Here is a 21,959-nt window from a genome sequence, read left to right on the forward strand (position 1 = left end):
ACCTGACTGTAAGAGGTGAATTCTTTCACCATCTGGGGATTGAAAATTGGGTGTGATTGAATGAGGAAGATGCAGGACATGACAAGGAGGGTGAAGTATGAGCATACTGTCTTGGCCACTTCAATGATGGTGCCATTTTCTCCTCGGCAGTGAGGTCATTAAACCATATGTCCCTCACTGGTTCAGTGCTGCTGCTTGTGGCTATGCATCACATTGTTCTGCAAGATGAGAGTGTGTTCATGACTATGGCAGAATGTGGTTTGATGATGTGGTTGTTGTAGAATACCTGGCAGTGTGCAAGCCATGAGATGTTGATGTAAATGAGGCTTGCAGCTATGCTGGATCAGGGAGGATGAGGCAAAACTATGAGTTTTAATTGACAGAGGCTGTTGGCAGATGAGTGATGCACGTGTAGTGTATTGAATGTGTGTTCAGTGGAGTAATTGTTGGGGTATGGCATTTGAAGATAAATTCACTCACAACTCATGTGAGGTCATCGAAATTCTAGGTCATTAGGGCTACATTCCAGGCATCGATTGCCATAGTTATCTGATCCCACTGTCTTCACAGAATTTATTTGAAGTCCCTCCTGCTCCACTGTGGATGGATCATATCTCTCCTCCAGTGCAGCATCGGAAAATCTTGGAGCCTGCTCTGTATAATGTTGCACCATTTCTTGTCTTTTTCAATGAAAATTACTTTACAATAACTCCCAGTACCTGTTTCAGTCACAACACACTTCTCCTTGAAGAGGTACAGACTGACTTTAAATAATTCAGGCTAATTTGAACTCAAACAAGTTTCTCAGGATTTTGCACTCTCTGTTCGGATGTGCAGTCATTCAACAGCATGTTGAGCACTGGGCTGTATGATTAAAAACATTTAAATTAGCAGGCAACAGCCTGCATCGGAAGCAATAGTGCAGGTTAATCACATTTGTAGGAATTACCTATTTCATGGCCATATGATTTTATTAAAATTCCTTAATTTAATCAACAGGATAACTTGAATTTTTGAGCAACATCAACTTTGAATTAATATGACTATGTAAAAGACACAGTAGTGTACATTGTCTTAACTTCTGAAGCAAATGCAGCATCAGACCAAATTAAATATTTTTCCTCAAATATGATATAGTGATAATTAAATAGAATTGAGATTCACGTCAACTATAACATACCTAAATAGTCAAACATGCTTGAAGGGCTGATTAATTTATTCCTGCTCCTATATTCATATTGGAATGTCATCAACAATGTTCATAAAATGTTCAATGTGGTTAAATATTAAATAGAGTATGCTAATTTATGTACTTATGCTTGTTTATCTTCATACAGGACATCATTGTTTTCAATATGCTTCATGTTTCATTTATATAAAGCAAGTCAGTGACTGAAAAGATATCAAAGGAGGAACAATTTGACTTGGAACTGAAATTATTCCAAACAAAACAGAAAAACTGCAACGTTCGTTAAAAACCACTAAAGGTGACAGCACTACAGCAACTAACTTCCAGATGGCAACCACTGGCTTTTTAAAATTAATCGGATTTCTTACAACTTTCATCACCCTTTCAATAGCAGGCACCTTAAAAAATGACCAAAAGAATGAAGAGGCACCAGATTTCCCACTTACATCAGATGGTCGGACGTTTCCCTGGAACAAGATAAGATTGCCTGAAAACGTTGTTCCAGTGCATTATGACCTGCTTATACACCCAAATTTGACCACGCTGACATTTTCTGCATCGGTGAGAATTGAAGTTTTCGTTAAATTGAACACAAACTCCATCATTCTGCACAGCAAAAACCTGGAAATCATTAAGGCAAACATTGTACCATTGAAAGAGGATGGAACAATTGGATCAGAAAACGACTTGCATCTTTTGGAATACCCACCGTTTGAGCAAATTGCACTTCAGGCTGGTGTACCCTTGCATTCTGGAAACACGTACTTGATTAATATTGACTACATTGCCAATCTGTCAGAGAGCTTCCATGGATTTTACAAGAGCACTTATAAAACACAAGATGGTGAATTAAGGTAAATTACATCATAGTCCATAGAAAGCTTGAAGTAATGTAGAAAATGCTGGAAATATACACCTTGTCATTCAGCATCTGAAAAAATGATAAATGGTTAACATTTCAGGTTGAGACATTTTGAGACCAGTTGAATAAAAGATCCAAATCTTAGAAACTAAATTGTTTACTGTTTCAGGGGCTGACCAATTTGCTTTGTGTTTCCAGCAATCTCTATTTTTATTTCTCATTTGAGCATATTGTTTATTTGATAATATGATAAAATTGATTTTGGTTGTTTGACATAATTATGTTGAAAGTGAAACGTGGAAACAGGCTGTTTGGCTCAACAGTCCACCTTGGTGTTTAACCTCTTCATGAGTGCTTGTCCCGACAGTCCAAGGTGGTTCCTGCAATTGATGCACAGAACCTCACATTCAAATTATATTGGCAAAGAAAGCAATACCTTTCAAATTTAAGTAAATGCACAATTAAATGATTTAGGTACCCCCTGAATATATTTCCCTTTTAGTTTAACTTTGTCTAAACCATCGAAATGTTGCCATTCAGACCTGAAGGTAGTTTCAGATTTTGTGGGTGAGTTTCCTTGGGGTTCAGCAGATTGTCTTCAGTGAAATAGCCATCGAAACATTGAAAACATTGATGACATTTTAGCATGTTTATGCGGCTCTTAAAAAGTAACTTTGAAATAAGAACGCTAGCGGGATATAAACGCCAGTGGGATATTATTCACATTGTTGACGTTGTTAATTTGTCTCCAGTTCTTATTCACCCTTTCATTTCTTAAGAAAAAATTAGGATAAGGTTCTCTTAAGCAACCTATCCCACTACTTAACATTCCTTTTCCCAATATGTATCATGCGTGATACCAGCTGTAGAGACCCTGAGTGAAATAAAAGCAAAATACTGCGGATGCTGGAATCTGAAACAGAAAATGCTGGAAAATTTCAGCAGGTTTGACAGCATCTGTGGAGAGAGATGCACCTCTGCTGCATCTGTTCTGATGATGCCACTTTCCAAAATAGCACTGCCAGTATATCTTCCTCCTTCTTCAGTCGTGGTTTTTCACCCACTGTGGTTGAAAGGACTCCTATCTCCCATGCCACTGCCCCTCTCCTCCCAGAACCAGGATAGGGTCCCCCTTGTCCACACATTTCACCCCACCGGCCTCTGCATTCAAAGGATCATCCTCCACCATTTCTGCTGACTCCAGCATGGTGCCACTACTAACACATCTTTCCCTCACTCCCCCTGTCAGTATTCTGCAGGGACTGCTTTCTCTGGGACATCTTGGTCCACTCCTCCATCATACCCAACACCTCACCCTTCTCACGGCACCTTCCCATACGATTATAGAAAGTGCAACACCTACCCTTTTACCTCCTTTCTGTTCACCATCCCAGGTCCTAAACACCCCTTTCAGATGAAGCAACACTTCACATGCACCTCCCTCACTGGTCTATTGCATTCGCTGCTCCCAGTGTGGTCTACTCTACATCAGAGAGATCGAACGTTGACTGGTTGATAGCTTTGCTGAACACCTTTGGTCTGTCCACAAGCAGGATCCAGACCTTCCTGTCGCTTGCCATTTCAACACATCAACTTGCTTTCCTGTCCACATGTCCATCCTTGGCCTTTTGCAATGGGTTCTAGCAAACTGGAGGAACAGTACTTTGTCTTCCAATTTGGGCATTTTACAGCCTTCCAGACTGAACATTGAATTCAACAAGTTCAGAATAAGAACATAAGAACATAAGAAATAGGAGCAGGAGTAGGCCATCTAGCCCTTCGAGCCTGCCCCGCCATTCAATAAGATCATGGCTGATCTGTCGCTGTTCAGTTCCACTTTCCCGCTTTCTCCCCATAACCCTTAATCCCCTCTCTTATCAAAAACCCATCAACCCGCGTCTTAAAAATATTTAGCGAGGCAGCCTCCACCACTTCAACGGGCAGAGAATTCCAGAGATTCACCACCCTTTGAGTGAAGAAGTTCCTCCTCAACTCCGTTCTAAACCGCTCCCCTTTTATCTTGAGGCTGTACCCCCTAGTCCTACTGTCCTTTCTGAGCGGGAAGAGTCTCTCCACCTCTATCCTATCCATCCCATTCATCATCTTATACGTCTCAATGAGATCTCCCCTCATTCTTCTAAACTCTAACGAGTATGAACTCTCCCTTTCATCTTCACCCAATTATTTTATTTAATTCTACTTCTTCTTTTCATCTCATTCATCCATTTTTATCTTCCTTCTTTCTCACTTCCATTTTTCCACCTCTCCATTCCCTCTTCTTGCTTCCTGTCCCCTCCTTCAGACCAACTGTCTTAAGCATCTATACCTCAGTTCTGTCATTCACACATTCTGATCACCTAATGGACACTTCAACACTTCTCTCAGCCTTCTTTATCCTCATTTACATTCCCTTTGTCCTATTATAGCCTCCTCCCACTCTCATAGTATAAATCTTTTCTGATTTTCTTTGCTCATAGCTGTAACAAAGGGTCACCCAGACTCATTATGTTGGCTCTATTCTCTCTCCATAGACGCTATCAGACCTGCTTTGATTTTTCAGCATTTTCTGTTTTTGTATCTGAGTGAAATAAAACTATCCATAATTATCCTGAAGTACTTAAAATGAAGGGAATTGAAAATGTGCACTCTGGTTATCAACTTCCGTTGTTGCCAAGATTTCCATTATTATTATTGGTCTGTAATACTTCCAACTCTCTTCTTGACCAATCTCATTCTCTACAGTTTCTTTCCTGTTTCCTTTTCAGTGCCTAATACAATCTCACTATTGAAACCTGCCACTGACACATTTTGAGGCCCTCCTGTTCCAACTGATCATAGAAATTCCAATCTTTAGCTCCACTCATGTTTCTGGCATCACTCCTACCTTCTTTAGATCTACAGTTCACCCACTCCCCCTCCCTACAACCCCCAACTCCCCTGCCCCCTTATCTAAACACCCAGATTCAGTCTCTCAACCACTATCTTCAACTTTGCTTTCCAAAGTCTTGAACCATGTTTTTCCTTCCTGCACATTATTGCTACTTGATGTCAGAGAAAAGCCCATTTAACTTGAATCTCAGAGGCTGTACTGGTGAATGTTGCAAACAATGATTTGAGTTTTGAAGCTAGGAGAAAAGAGTTCAGTGACATTTTGCATGTTTTCACTAAAATGTGAGTAATGTTAGTGAACCAGTGCTTGACGTTCACAGGATATATCATGTGGCATTTTGACACAGATGTTAGCTAGTTCATTTTAAATTGTTTAATTGCTAAATTAAGATAGATTTGGGAGGTATGTTACCTTGACATGTTTAAAAAAACATATATTAAATATTTGTTGCTAACATCTCCAATTTTAATTTCTAGCCATCTGTTATAATGCAGTCAACCAATGATTGTTGATAGCAGTCGGACCATGGGTTATCACTGTTCTGGTGGGTGTGACACTTGAATCACAGAACACTACAATGCAGAAGAGGCCCTTTGGCACGTCTAGTCTGCAGTGACGCATGAAAGGCCCTGACCTGCCCACCTAATCCCACTTGCCAGCACTTGTCCCAAAGCCTTGAATGTTATGGTTTGCCAAGTACTCATCCAGGTACTTTTTAAAGGATGTGTGGCATCCTGCCTCCACCACCCTCCCAGGCAATGCATTCCAGACCATCACAATCCCCTGGGTAAAAAAGTTTTTCCTCAAATCCCCCCAAACCTCTCACCCCTCACTTTTAATTTATGTCCCCTTATAACTGACCCTTCAGGGGAACAACTGCTTCCTATCCAGCCTGCCCATGCCACTCATAATCTTGAACACCTCAATCAGGTCACCCTTCAATCTTCTCTGCTCCAGAGAAAACAACCCAAGCCTATCCAACCTCTCTTTATAACTTAAATGTTCCATCCCAGGCAACATCCTGGTGAATCTCCTCTGCACCCCTTCCAGTATGATCACTTCCTTTCTATAACATAGTGACTAGAATTGCATACAGTACTCCAGCTGTAGTCTCACCAAAGTTCTATACAACTCCATCATTATCTCTCTGCTTTTGTAATCTATACCCCGATTGATAAAGGCGAGTTTGTCATATGCTTTTTTCACCACCCTAATAACCTGTCTTTCCACTTTCAGAGATCTATGGACAAATATGCCAATGTTCCTTTGTTCTTCTGAACTTCCCAGTGTCAGATCTTTCACAATATACCTCCTTTTTAAATGACCCCCTTTCAAAGTGTATCAGTTCACAAGATTGCAAAGGGATTTTGATCAATTGGGCCAGTGGGCTAACAAATGGCAGATGGAGTTTAATTTAGATAAATGTGAAGTGATGCATTTTGGTCGATCGAACCAGGGTAGGAGTTACTCAGTTAATGGTAATGTCACTTATCTACCCACTTGACCATCTCGTCTATATCTTCCTGTAACCCAAGATACTCAACCTCACTGTTAACCATCTGGCCAATCTTTTGTGTTTTTGGCAAACTTACTGATCCAGCTCCCGCATAGTCATCTATGTCATTTATATAAATGATGAACAATAGGGGACCCAGCAGGGATCCCTGTGATACGCCACTGCTCAGTGGCCTCCAGCCACTAAAGCAGCTGTCTGTCATCACCCTCTGTCTCCTACCATTAAGCCAATTATAAATCCACTTTATCCACCCTGTATCCCATGTGCCTTCTTAATAAGTCTCCCATGTGGAACTTTGTCAAAGGCTTTGCTGAAATCCATGTAGATAAATCCCCGGGACCTGATGAAGTGTATCCTAGGATGCTGTGGGAGGCTAGGGAGGAAATTGCGGGTCCCCTAGCGCAGATATTTGAATCATCAATAGTCACAGGTGAGCTGCCTGAAGATTGGAGGATGGCAAATGTTGTGCCTTTGTTTGAGGGGGGCAGGAAAAGCCTGGGAACTACAGGCTGGTGAGCCTCATATCTGTACTGGGTAAGTTGTTAGATGGCATTTCGAGAAACAGGATCTACAGGCATTTAGAGATGCAAGGCCTAATTAGGGACAGTCAGCTTGGCTTTGTGAGTGGACAATCATGTCTCACAAATTTGATTGAGTTTTTTTGAAGGGGTAACCAAGAAGGTAGATGAGGGCAGCGCAGCTGATGTTGTCCACATGGACTTAGCAAAGCCTTTGACAAGGTACCACGCGATAGGTTTTTGCATAAGATTAAATCTCATGGGATCTAGGTGAGGTAGCCAAATGGATACAAAATTGGCTTGATGACAGAAGCCAAGAGTAGTTGTAGAGGGTTGTTCCTCAAACTGGAGGCTTGTGACCAGTGCTGTGCCTCAGGTATCGGTGCTGGGTCTACGTTATTTGTCATTAATATTAACGATTTGGATGAAAATTTAGTAGGCATGATTAGTAAGTTTGCAGATGATACCAAGATTGGTGGCATAGTGGACAGTGAAGAAGGTTATCCAAGATTGCAAAGGGATTTTGATCAATTGGGCCAGTGGGCTGACAAATGGCAGATGGAGTTTAATTTAAATAAATGCGAGGTGATGCATTTTGGTCGATCGAACCAGGGTAGAACTTACTCAGTTAATGGTAGTGCATTGGGGAGAGTTATAGAACAAAGAGATCTAGGGGTACAGGGTCATAGCTCCTTGAAAGTGGAGTCACAGGTGGACAGAATGCTTGGTTTCATTGATCAGAACATTGAATAGAGGAGTTGGGACATCTTGTTGAAGTTGTACAAGACATTGGTAAGGCCACACTTGGAATACTGTGTACAGTTCTGGTCACCCTATTATAGAAAGGATATTATTAAATTAGAAAGAGTGCAGAAAAGATTTACTAGGATGCTACGGGGAGTTAATTGAGTTATCAGGAGAGGCTGGATAGACTGGGACTTTTTCCTCTGAATGCTCAGCGTGATCTTATAGAGGTCGATAAAATAATGAGTGGCAAAGATCAGCTAGATAGTCAATATCTTGTCCCAAAGGTAGGGGAGTCTAAAACTAGAGGGCATAGGTTTAAGATGAGAGGGGAGAGACACAAAAGTGTCCAGAGGGGTAATTTGTTTCACATAGTGACCAGAGTGGTGACTATGACCACTTGTTCTGGACTTCCCCATCACCAGGGACACTCTTTCTGAATCTATCCTTTTTAATCCTGTTAGAATTTTATAAGTTTCAATGATATTCCCTCTCACTCTTCTAAACTCCTATATAATCCTAACCGACTTAGTCTCTCCTCATATGCACTCCTACCACCCCAGGAATCAGCTTGGTAAAGCTTCACCGATGCACTCCCTCATAGCAAGAACATCCTTCCTCAGATGTCTGAGTGTCTGGAGCAAGCTGCCAGAGGTAGTAGTAGAGACGGGATCAATTTTGTCTTTTAAAAAGCATTTAGACAGTTACATGCGTAAGATGGGCATTGAGGGATATGGGCCAAACATGGGCAATTGGAACTAGCTTAGGGGATAAAAAAGGAGCAGCATCGACAAGTTGGGCTGAAGGGCGTGTTTCCATGTTGTAAAGCTCTATGATTCTAACCGCAGTACCCTATACATGCTACGTGTAATTATTTATTTTGTTCTGAGTAAACTATATACCATTTTATCTATGTTATGTAGATATGCCTGAAAGAAGATTAACTGCTTTTGTGGTCTTATTTTTTAAATAGTGTGTTGGCATCCACTCAGTTTGAGCCTACTGCAGCACGTATGGCATTTCCATGCTTTGACGAACCTGCCTTCAAAGCCAAGTTTTCAATCAAAATACGCAGAGAATCCCGACATATTGCAGTATCCAACATGCCTATTGTATGTAAAATTGAGCTTTCTTATTCACACCACTTGTTTACTTTCTAGGTATAAATGTTGTAGAACTGTCTCCATTAAAAGTGTATCTATTTAAGTTTGAACACATCGCTGTGAGATAAATTATTAACTAAAGTGTTTAATGGTGAAATATATGTAGGGAATGATCAAAGGGTTAGAAACATAGAAATTAAAATCAGGAGTAGGCAATTTGGTCCTTTGAGTCTGTTCCGCTGTTCATCTTAATCATGACTGATCATCGAATTCTATGTTCTGATCCCCCCTTTCCCCCCATATTTCTTGATGCCTTTAACCCCTAGAGCTATATTTAATTTCTTGAAATCACACAATGCTCTGGCCTCAACTATTTTCTGTAACAGTGAATTCCACGCATTCACCACTCTCTAGGTGAAGAAATTTGTTCTCACTCAATCCTAAAAGGTTTTCTCCTTATTGTCAAACTATGACCACTTGTTCTGGACTTCCCCATCACCACAGACACTCTTTCTGAATCTATTGTGTTTAATCCTGTTAGAATTTTATAAGTTTCAATGATATCCTCTCTCACTCTTCTAAACTCCTATATAATCCTAACCGACTGAGTCTCTCCTCATATGTGCTCCTGCCACCCCAGGAATCAGCTTGGTAAAGCTTCACAGATGCACTCCCTCATAGCAAGAACATCCTTTCTCAGATAAGGTCACCAAAAGTGTGTACAGTACTTCAGGTGTGGCTTCACCAACGCCCTGTACAATTGCAGCAAAACATCCCCATTCCTATACTCAAATCCTCTCGCTATAAAAGGCCAACATACCATTTGCCTTCTTTACTGCCTGCTGTTCCTGAGCGCTTACTTTGAGTGACTGATGCACAAGGACACCATTTAGCATATACCAATGCAGGAAACAATATAATAAATTACTTAACAGCAAATATACACTCATGTGTAGATGCTTCAATGAGGCTCACTTTACTCAACATATTAGGGAACTAGCAGAAGGAAGTGTATGAACATAGGAAGGGAAATTGTTATTACCAAAGACAGTAGAAATGTCACAAGTGAGGCGGCTATCTCAGCTGCAATAAGAACTAGTGGTGCCATTGTCAAATTGTGCCATCTCTTGTGACTAGACCTGCAGCCAAGGAGCAACAGAAAAACTGCATTGCCAGTAGTGAAAGGAATGGTTCCAGTCATCCACTTTTTGTTGTTTTTTACAAGTGTTTTCAGCAGTTGTAGAAGAAAAGACTATAACTCAATCAGTTTGCATTTTACCACTGCAATACCTAATTCAAGGACGCTGTATTTCAGTTCTGATTGTAACAGGAGCTGGAGAGGCACAGTTTCATGAAAGAGGTAGCGTTACAAGGGTACAAGCTGTTATTGACAGCAACAATATAACTATTTCTCTCACAGCACACATGTACTGAAAAGAATATAAATATCCAGATGGTTTACATCTATCACCAAATAACTTTCCATACTCACATATACACAACATCCAGAGTATCCATTGGTCCCATAGTCTGTGGAAATAGTGAATTCCTCACTGATACCAAAGTAACAATGGAACTGAAGAAATTTGGCTTATGACACTGCTGCATGAACTCTATATAGACTCAACAGCTAAAACCCATCTTAAAAATGGGAAGTTCTTTTTAAAAATCAAGTGCTAGGGATTTGTAAACAGTAGTTCTAGCGTTTGCATCAGCCTAATGACGTTTACATTGGACCCCAAAGATAGCTGTAAAAATGGAGCTGTTGGACTGCATGCTCACCAAAATGACTATCCAAGGACAGTGACATGAGGGAAAGAAGAACTAGGATGAGAAGCTTTCAGATACAAAACAGTAACTTTGAAAGCAAATAATCTCTCCTCCAGACTTTGACATGAATTCTTTCCTGCTTTTAAGCTTCACTGATGTTTCCTTGGTTAAAACTCAGCCATTTATTATTACTGCGTTTTGTTAGCAAAACATACATTTTAGCAAAAACAAATTTCCAAGTCCAAAGTCCTTCCTGGATCTTGGCTGTAAATAACAGTGAATATGTGCTAATTATTTCAGAACAATGTTGTGTAATCGTAAAGTATATAAAACAATCTCAAGGCCCTGACCCCTGCTGCCTTACTTCCTTGTCCTGAAATTTATTGCAGCAGTCTGCAAGTCCAAGAATATAAAGAGAGAAAGTTATGGGACCATTTAATTTCTTTATTTATTAGTATTCCTAAGGAAAATCATCTTTTTTTTAGATAAGCTCTGTTAAACTAGCCAATGGACTTATTGAAGACCAGTTTGATGTGAGTGTTAAGATGAGCACATACCTCGTGGCCTTCATTGTGGCAGACTTTAAATGGGTCAGTAAAGAAACCAAGCATGGAGTTAAGGTGAGTTAACTGTTTCTCTTAAAAGCAGTGCAACAATATGCCTTGTATTGGTGTTGTATATCATTCATGTACAGGTATAGCATTTGACAGTTGCTCTAACTGTGTCAATCAACAGTAATCATGTGTCATTTCGGTTGTCTTCTACATTTAAGTGATGTCATAGTTTATAATCTAAACATGTTATATATCATTATTACATTCCCATAAAATTGAGAAAATCTATTGCAAATCAATTGAAGTTCTCTTCAATAAATCAAAATCAGACAATCATGGAATCCCTGCAGTGCAAAAGAAGGCCATTTGGCCCATCAAATCTGCACCAACTCTCTGACAGAGCCTTATCCCCCAAATCCCACGGACTTATCCCTCTAACCTACACATCTAGGGTCACTAAGGGGCGATTTAGCATGGCTAATCCACCTAACCTATACATCTTTGGATGGAAAATCGATGCACCCAGAGGAAACCCATGCGGACATGTGCAAACTCCACATAATCACCCCAGGCTGGACTTGAACCTGGCTCCCTGGCACTGTGGGGCAAGGCCAACCACTGTACAACCATGCACAGTTTTAGTATTTGCACATGAGAGAGATCCTAGGTTTAATTTTAAATTTTATTTTTATTTTCTCTATTTCTCCCATACTGTGTGGTTGATATCTTTGATAAAAGGATTTATTACAAGCACAGTAATGTCCCTTTGATAACATCATATACATCCTTTTCCAGCTATGAGTATGAAATAGCCAGGCAAGTATGTTTAACTGGGAGTGCTATTCTGAGACTGGGAAGTGTGATTGAGATAGGACCTATTGATTTGCCAGCTCGTTTCGTAGTTCCACTGCAGTGGCTGGGATTTTACATTTCCAATTTCACTACTGTCATCCCACGCTTGTGTCAAATCCAGCATGATGATGTTAGGTTGTGAACCTAAGACCAATATGCTGATTTTTGCATGATGCAGGAGGTGGGCAGGTGCAGCAATTGGCAGCCAACCACCCAATATTTTGAAAAATTCTTTAATTAGCCATTGAGCTTGTTAGCAATCCAATGGACCCAAACGTTATGCTGTTGGTGTGGGCAGACAGAAGAGTAGGTGTCTGCTCTCTCGCCAACTGAAGCAAGGAGGGTACATCTTTTGGGGGTGCCTGCTTCACATTGGGACATTTCCTGATGACCTGCAGAAGAATAAAAGTTTAAAGTTTATTTATTAAGTAAGGCTTACATTAACACTGCAATGAAGTCATTGTGGAATTTCCCTAGTTGCCACATTTGGCACCGGTTCGGGTCAATGCACTTAACCAGCACATCTTTCAGAGTGTGGGAGGAAACCAGAGCACCTGGGAGAAACCCACAAAGACATGGGGAGAATGTGCAAACTGCACACACAGTGACCCAAGCCTGAATCAAACCCAGGTCCCTTGCGCTGTGAAGCAACAGTACTAACCACTGTCTACCATGGCTATTTCTGTCTTTTACTCTATTGAAATCATTAAGAAATTTATTCTTTTACGGTCATCAGGAAATATCCAAATGCGAACTGGGCTCCCCCAAAAGATTGAAAAGCAGACCTACTCCCAGATCCCCACCCCCCCACCGCTCCACTCATCTGTCTGCTCACCTTGGGTTATTTTGCTACGTGGAAAAACTTCATAAATGCAAGTGATTGCTTGTGTTGTACAACACTGATACAATATTAACCTTCCATCCATGTGTCAGGAAACACTGAATTAAGTTATTTTTCTCTCTGGTAGATCTCTGTGTATTCTGTCCCAGACAAGATTGATCAGACTTTATTTGCACTTGAAGCTGCTGTGAAACTCCTGGATTTTTATGTAGACTATTTTAATATTCCATACCCACTGCCCAAACAAGGTAAAACACAGTAGCCGTTTGACTACTTAACATATTGAATTTTATTTTTCTGTTATCTTTTATTCATAATTCAGTTCCCTGTGTGATATTTTAAGGCATCGGCTTATGTGTTACAGAAAATTATTTTCTAAGCTATAACACAGTTGTTAAACTGCTTGCTTCAGTGGGCTAATTATTGTGTTTTAACAGGCACAGGCAGGAACTTAGTGCAAAGACCTTAACCAATGCGTTAAAAACAAAACGATGAAAATGAAATGCCTGTAAAATCCTTGTGTGATTTTTAGAATGCTAATTTTACAGGTTTAAATATATTTCCTTGAACTTTGTTGAGAATCATCTGGTGATTGCAGAGTAATTAAAATTAGATTGCTGCTATTAACAGTTGGGATCCAGAAAAAAACTCAGATGCACAGAAAAACACTCCTATTGCCCAAATACTTGATATTTAAATCTATTTGTAAGTAAATAATTTTCCTTCATTACTTTTTGTGAGGCTGTTCACAGATTTTGAGACATAGTTTGGTGGATTATACTACATGACCGTGTACAGCATTGGCAACAATATAATTTAGTTCAAAAAGCAATTGTGTGTGCATCTAAAGAAAGAAAAATAATTAAAACATCCAAATAGAAGGAGATAGCTGGGGTTATGATGTAATGGAAGAGGATTGGGTTGTTGGGCTACTTGCTACTTGTAAGAGGGATTTTCTGAGGTGTCCCCTGGGTACCCTGTATATTATTGACCCCACTCAACCAATACATAGACTGTGAAAGACAATATATAGTTAAAGAATGAAAAGGAATTTATTTACTAATGTATGCATCAGGAGGGAGACATAGTCAATAAGGGTTGACTGTCCTCTCTGGCCTAATGTTGCAAAATCAATATATTACATTTCAATATCCAAAGCAGTCAATCGGGTCCAATCACAATATAAGAAATTATTATCTTAGCCGATGACATTCCATTTGTCAACAGGAAAAGCAAATTATTAGCTCCTTGCCCATATAAATTCCTCCCCCTAGGAAACCTAACCCACGTCAATTCCAGTAGCCAAGGCCACAGCTAACACCTGCAAATTTTTATTGGTGAAAGGAGTCACTCTTGCTGGAACCAGAACCTCATTTATCAGCTTGAGATACTGCTCCAGCCTCGTTGCGATGAACGAATTTACTCCCTTAAATAGCAGGCCTATGATTAAATTTGTTCTTGTGTATCCAAGAACAGATAAGAGAAGCTGCCTTTCGGTGCTCCATTGTATTAAAAGAATTTGGTCTGTCTACCACTGTGTTTCCAATTGTGCTGCATTCAGAACAAAGTTGGCCAAGGCATGCAATACATATATATTGAAAATAAAGTTTAAGCTGATAATACTTGGTTAATTTGTGGTTATACAATTTATAATATCTTTGCATATTTTGTTACAGGCACAATGTGAATTCTTATTATATGTATGAATATATATATGGCATTTTATAACTACCTTAACCTAGTCTACTTATTATAGTAAAACTAAAACAAAGGGCCTCATACTAAGAATTCTAGACTATCCTCCATCACTACTCGTAACAGTTCTTAATGAAATTAAGTTTATTTAATTTGTATTTTTCTCAATTCTTTTAATCACTCACGAGATGGGGGTCACAAGACTCCAGAAGTTGCTGTCAGTTTTAGAGGAGTAATGATTGCTAATGCTGACAGTTTTACCATCATGAAATCTGGGTCATTGTCAAAAGAAATACAAATACATTAATAATGTCCAGAGACATTAATTTCATTCCTTTGCCATAAATGCTGTCAGGAGGTGCTACAAGCAGGCATTTTCAAAATTAATCAAATAACCTCAAGTTGATTATACTTTTTTGTTCAAGCACAGCTTACATCTGCTTGTGCTGTTTGCTTTCCTTAATATTGCTGATTTGCCTTCAGATTTGGCTGCAATCCCTGATTTTCAGTCTGGGGCGATGGAGAATTGGGGTCTAACCACGTACAGAGAATCAGCCCTGCTTTACGACCCGAAAATCTCTTCAGCCTCTGATAAACTTTTGATTACAATGATCATAGCGCATGAGCTGGCTCACCAGGTAATGAATAATAAAAATTTGCAACTTCAATTGGAAATGCGACTGACAGGAAAATGACTAGAGATGCATGTTGCAGCCTCCCAGTTCTAGGTCTACTTTGCTTCCATCTTCCCCACCAATGAGCACTGAATTGCGAGGCCTCTTGTCCCATTTCCCTGCCAGTCACCTTCCTAACAGTCACCTGAGGTAGCTATAGTAATGTTCCAATCTGTAGGACTGAGTCTAATGGAGGCCTCCCCTTAATTTGCTCCTGCTCAATCACTGGTACTGTGGAGCCACAGTACCTGCTGTCTTGGGATCTTTAAGGAGCTTCATTGCATCTTGTGCAGAAGTATCCCTGAGGCTGGAGTTTCTTTGGTGTCATTCTCGGGTCTGCAGTGTTTGAGGAAGGCACCTAGGACCAGGGTTGGTTAGTGAAATGTTGGAGGGGGAGATGAAACTCCCAAATGGAATTGTCTTAGTTACGTGACAGTAAATTTTGTTCGGCAATTTTGAGTCTATTTATCCTCTCTGTCTTCTTGTCACCTGTGATAAAGAGGAAAGATGTTGAACCTCTCCTTCAGCCTCTGCCATTGCAGCTTTTACGAAGCCAAAGGGCTGCTCAAGGGTGGCTCAGGAATGATTTTGGCTCTGATTTTTCAATTAATCATTCTCAGGAGACTCTTAATAACATCTTTGACAAAACATGGCAGATTTGGAGCTCTAAGGAGTTGAATTCAATCTTTGGGCTCTACATTATGCCTATTCTAAATGTCCCAATGTGTTGTATCACCATACTGCTTTTCTTTACAAAATATATTGAAATAATATCTACTAATCTGGGTAATTTTAAAGATGGTGTGTACACTTTCTGATTGACCATGTAGAAATATTGTCTATATTGGCAGCAAGTTTCTGATCACATTTGCAAATGTATTTTTCTCAGTGGTTTGGCAACTTGGTAACCATGGAATGGTGGAATGATCTTTGGCTGAATGAAGGATTTGCCAAGTTTATGGAAATTGTCTCCGTTAATATCACGCACCCGGAGCTACAAGTCGTAAGTATCATCAAATCTTTTGTGAGGAATATAAACAAGTCCAAGATTATAAGTCTAAGTTTATAAGGGCCATTGTCCCACAGTGACAAATTCTGTCCATTCATAGAAATTGAATTTAATAATTTGTAATAAACATCTCACATTTACCTTTGGTAGGATAGACCGGCTGAACCATTAATTCCATCTGCAGAAATTCAGTCAGATAATAAACAAGTCCTATACAGTATATTGATTTGAATACAGGAGAGTTATCACTCAAGATGCTGTTGTCTCCCATTTACACTTAACAAGATCCTGATTTTTGGATACGACTAATGGCTGCTCATTTTGGCTTAGCAACAGCACTTTGAAATTTCTTAATCTGCCCTTTACCTTTCGGCAACTTAACCCATAGGTTTTACAAGTTCGAAGCTTAGGAATAAGTTAGCTTCCTGCTCTCTTGTATTTTTAGCCAAAGGCTGGAGTCTTTTATAGTGCAATGTAATCGTGAAAATGACGTTCTATAAAAACAAGAAATGATCGTTCATGTTTAATCAGTGTGATGTTTCATAAAACAAGTAGAAACTTTGTAGACTCCTCACTTCTTTCACCTTTGATTTAGCTGCTAAAAGGTTTGGTTGGACAGAATAAGTTTCTGCAGAATGAGTAGGAGACAGTTTTTCTACGGGTTTACCAAAGACATGAGAGGTTCTTGGTGATATATTTAGTTTGTTAATCTCAGCTAGTATAGTCCAGGTATATCAGGTCCTGAGAAAGAAGTGTTTATATTCTGTATGTGTCAAATTGCATGGTACTTGTGCTCTTTGATAGCTGGAGCAGTATAGCAATGGAAAACCTTGCTGTAGGCAAGGAACCATTCTCTTCATTCATTCTCTGTAGATACAAAGGAAAAATGTTATCTATCTTCTTTCTGGAAGGTACTTGTCTAACAACTGGCCTGACATTTGGGCAGGGGTTCACCTTTCGCAGTCTGCTGGTGCCAATGCAGATCTGGGTGTGCACCATTCAATTTCTGTGTAACCACCTTGTCTGTGTGATTGGAGTGTTGGACTTGCTCCCATGCTGTTGTCTGCCCCCCCAAATTGCCTGTGGCTTCTGCATGCAGCAGGGTTGGAGGTAGGGCCTGGCAGCTTTGTTTACCAACCATGTGATATTGCCACTTTGTTTCTCTTAAAGGTAGGCTGTGCCTTAAAGGGAAACTGCACAAAAACATTGTTGCAAATTGATCTAGAATAGATAGAGGATTCTAGAATGCTGGGAAGGCATAAGCAGTGCAAGAGTCCCTGGTTCTACATGGACCCTGAAAGTCCTTGAGGATCACTCCCATAATGGAATAGGAGCATTTTACCAGAAAGATCAAGTCTACAGTCTGGATCTAATGATCTTGCAGTATTGCCACAAGAAGTCTAGGCTTGTACTTGTTAGAGTTTAGAAGAATGAGGGGAGATCTCATTGAGATGTATAAGATGATGAATGGGATGGATAGGATAGAGGTGGAGAGACTCTTCCCGCTCAAAAAAGACAGTAGGACTAGGGGGCACAGCCTCAAGATAAAGGGGGGGCGGTTTAGAACGGAGTTGAGGAGGAACTTCTTCACTCAAAGGGTGGTGAATCTCTGGAATTCTCTGCCCGTTGAAGTGGTGGAGGCTGCCTCGCTAAATATTTTTAAGAAGCGGGTTGATGGGTTTTTGATAAGAGAGGGGATTAAGGGTTATGGGGAGAGGGCGGGAAAGTGGAACTGAGCCACGACAGATCAGCCATGATCTTATTGAATGGCGGGGCAGGCTCGAAGGGCCAGATGGCCTACTCCTGCTCCTATTTCTTATGTTCTTATGTAAGTCGAATGACCTTAGACTTGTTGAGGTCAATGAACAAACACATCATTATGTACGGCTGCTCAGACCTCAGCTGTACTCTAAGGTAGAGCCAGCAGGGCCCATTGATGTGGTGCACCGTGTTTGGGTGATTTGCCTCATAAGCTGAATAACTGGAAGTACTGAGAGGAGGGTGTGGGGCGGCAACATGTGTAGGTGTGAGAGACTCAGACATCCAACCCTCTGCTGTTGTGCACAGAGCCCACAGGCAACGTTTAGGAGCAAACAGCAGTGCAAGGGCTGCATAAACAAATGCCACAATTCTTCACATGATATTGATACACAAAGTCAGTATGTTGCCCACTACAGATCACAAATTGCAGTCCACGCATCCAAATGAGTTGGGCTAACCAATTTATTTTATAAATTCATTTATAGAATGTGGACTTTGCTGGCTAGGCCAGCATTTATTACCATCCCTAATTGCCCTTGAGAAGGTTGTGGTGAGCTGCTGCCTTGAACGTCTGCAGTCTATGTGGTGTGAACACAACCACAGTGCTGTTGAGGAGGGAGTTTCAGGATGTTGACCCACATTTCTAACCCTTTATTTCATGCATAGGTCTGCACAACTGTGACTTCCTGTTGGGATGTTCTTGTTACTATTTTTGTGTCCACTTTCTCCCAGTATAAATAATTGATCCTTTGAATTTTTTTTGAACAATTGAAGATTGTATTTAAAAAATGAACTTCTTTCAATAACAAACTTAAAGTTAAAAGTTTATTTATTAGTTGCAAGTAGGCTTACACTCACACTGCAATGAAATTGCTGAGAAAACTCCCTAGTCGCCACACTCTAGCACCTGTTCGGGTATACTGAGGGAGAATTTAGCATGGCCAATGTACCTAACCAGAACACCTTTGGACAGTGAGAGGAAGCTGGAGCAAACGCACACAGATATGAGGAAAATGTGCAAATTCCACACAAACAGTCATCCAAGGTTAGGTTCTTGGCGCTGTGTGGCAGCAGTGCTAACCACTGTGCTACCCCAGCAGTTATCTGTCCTTTTCTCTCTCGTTGGAAGCAGTTGTGGGTTTGGAAGGAAGTCTACGGATCTTTGGTGAAATTCTGAAGCAATGGGTGACCAATATATGTTACTGACTGTATAAAACAAAAACGCAAAGGATAGGAACTGGATGAGATCATATTGCCCCTCCAGTCAATATGATCATGGCTGATCCTGGGCTTCAACTCCACTTTCCTGCCTGTTCCTCATACCCCTTGGATTTCCAAAGAAATCAAAACTCTGTCCATCCCAACCTTAAATATAATCAACAATGGAGCATCCACAAACCTCAGGGACGGAGGAGAATGTGCAGACTCCACATAGGCAGTGACTCAAACGAGGAATTGAACCTGGGTCCCTGGTGCTGTGAGGCAACACTGCTAACCACTGTGCCACTTGCTGCCTCAACTCTTCTGGATTGTACAGCCTGATCACATGCAGTATACCTAATTTCCAAAGTACTTGAATATTGTTCTATCTGTTGCACTGATGGAACATTTTTTTGTTACTCTATAATTTTTGAACTTTGATTTCCCATAAAAGTGTTTTTGTAGAATCTTTGTTAAAAAAAATTCATGAGGGATTAATTTGATCTATTCCATGGTCTATCAAATAGCATACCTTAACATTTGCAGGAGTTACCAACCCAAAGCTGGACCAATTTTGATATAATTAATGTATGAAAAAATGCTTTGAAACAAAGAATGAAAATCCATTCAGATAGGCATCTCCCATTGAATACACCATTAAAGATTGACTGGGGCTTAACAGCAGAGACACTAAGAGGTTGCTTCCAGTGGTTGGAGAATTTAAAACCAGGGGACACAGATTTGGGATAAGGGATCAATCATTTAGGACTGAGATGAGGAGAAATTTCTTCCCTCAAAAGCTGGTGAATCATTGGAATTCTCTGCCCCCAAGATTTGTGGATGCTCCATTGTTGACTGTATTTAAGATTGGGATAGACACAGTTTTGATTTCTTTGGGAATCCAAGGGATATGGACAGCAGGCAGGGAAGGGGAGTTGAAGCCCAGGATTGGCCATGTTCATATTGACTGGAGGGGCAATATGACCTCATCCAGTTCCTATCCTTTGTGTTTTTGTTTTGTACAGTCAGTTACATATATTGGTCACCCATTGCTTCAGGATTTCACCAAAGCTCCTTAGACTTCCTTCCAAACCCATGACTGCTTCCATCTAGAAAGACAAGGACAGTGGATAACTTCTGGGGAAGCACAGTGGTTAGCACTGGTGCCACACAGCGCCAGGGACCTGGATTCAATTCTGGCCTTGGGTGACTGTATGGAGTTTGCACACTCTCCTCATGCCTGCGTGGGTTTCCTCCAGTTGCTCCGATTTCCTACATACTCCAAAGACGTGTGAGTTAGGTTGATTGGCTATGCTAAATAGCTCCTTAGTGTGAGGGGGACCAGCCATGTAAATATGTGGAGTTACGGGAATAGGGCCTGCGTGGGATTGTTGTCGGTCCAGACTCGATGGGCCTAATGGCCTTATTCTGCACTGTAGGGATTCTGATTTATCTTTGAAATTTCTGGGAACACCATCACCTGCAAGTTCCCCTCCAAGCCATTCACCATTCCTGATGTGGAAATATATCACTGTTCCTTTGCAGTTGCTGGGTCAAAATCCTAGAACCCCTCCCTAATGGCATTGTGAGTCAACACAGCTCACCATAACCTTCTTGAGGGCAACTTGGGATGGCAATAAATGCTGGCCAGCCAGTGACGCCCATGTGCCACGAATGAATAAAAAAAAGAATGGGATCTTCCAGAGATCTATCTGGCTGAAAACAAACTGGTCAGCAAATCCTGGTGCCATTTTAACATCATGATTATAAACCTTGGACAAATATAATGACATTGAGCTTTGGAGCACACCGACAGTTAGTGCCCACACTGAACAAAAACTGTAAATAAAAAGATTACAGGATGTAAATGTATTATGAATACATGAATAGTGTAAAGTTTGTTATGAATACAGTGGCAGATAACAAGGAATGATTACTGACCTGTTTTCTGTTCAAAAGGTCTAAACAATTGTTATAAGCTATAAGCTAATCCTTTGATCAGTCTACTGTTTTGTAATCACTCTGGTACCCTTTGTGTTTTATTGCATGTTTTGGGCAGATAACACATTGAGGTTTTCAGTGAAACAGATCCATGAGGAGCATTGTGAAGCCTCCCGATGATATTGCAGATGTTGTGAATAAATGTACACAGACACATAGAGGTTTACAGCATGGAAACAGGCCCTTCGGCCCAACTGATCCTTGCCACCCCTTTTTTTTAACCACTAAGCTAGTCCCAATTGCCCACATTTTGGCCTATATCCCTCTATACCCATCTTACCCATGTAACTGTCTAAGTGCTTTTTAAAAAGACAAAATTATACCCACCTCCTCTACTGCCTCTGGCAGTTTGTTACAGACACTAAACACCCTCTGTGTAAACAAAATTGCCCCTCTGGACCCTTTTGATCTCTCTCCTCTCACCTCAAACCTATGCCCTCCAGTTTTAGACTCCCCTACCTTTGGGGAAAGATATTGACTATCTAGCTGATCTAAATTCCTTATTATGGTATAGACTTCTATGCGATCACTGCTAAGTCTCCTATGCTCCCATAGGAAAAAGTGCTTGTCTATCCAACCTCGCCTTATAACTCAAACCATCAAGTCCTGGGGACATTCTAGTAAATCTATTTAGCACTCTTTCTAGTTTAATAATATCCTTTCTATAATAGGGTGACCAGTACAGTATTCCAAGTGTGGCCTTACCAATGTCTTGTACAACTTCAACAAGACATCCCAACTCCTGTATTCAATGTTTTGACCAATGGAACCAAACATGAG

General features: G+C 40.5%; 1 protein-coding gene across 1 annotated transcript in view; it reads left to right on the plus strand.

Annotated features, from left to right (window-relative positions):
- The window catches only part of erap1b (endoplasmic reticulum aminopeptidase 1b), a 62,486-nt gene that overhangs the window by 4,519 nt on the left and 36,008 nt on the right, over positions 1–21,959 (plus strand). The window contains exons 2-7 of the mRNA XM_080189087.1: positions 1,338–2,043; positions 8,693–8,831; positions 11,078–11,212; positions 12,967–13,087; positions 15,018–15,172; positions 16,098–16,211. Of these exons, the coding sequence (XP_080045213.1) occupies positions 1,517–2,043; positions 8,693–8,831; positions 11,078–11,212; positions 12,967–13,087; positions 15,018–15,172; positions 16,098–16,211 (1,191 nt within the window). The 5' untranslated portion in view covers positions 1,338–1,516. The remainder of the gene's footprint in view (positions 1–1,337; positions 2,044–8,692; positions 8,832–11,077; positions 11,213–12,966; positions 13,088–15,017; positions 15,173–16,097; positions 16,212–21,959) is intronic.

The sequence above is a fragment of the Carcharhinus amblyrhynchos genome, chromosome 5 (genome assembly GCF_965287045.1).
Source record: "Carcharhinus amblyrhynchos chromosome 5, sCarAmb.v2.hapA, whole genome shotgun sequence".
Classification (NCBI taxonomy): domain Eukaryota; kingdom Metazoa; phylum Chordata; class Chondrichthyes; order Carcharhiniformes; family Carcharhinidae; genus Carcharhinus; species Carcharhinus amblyrhynchos.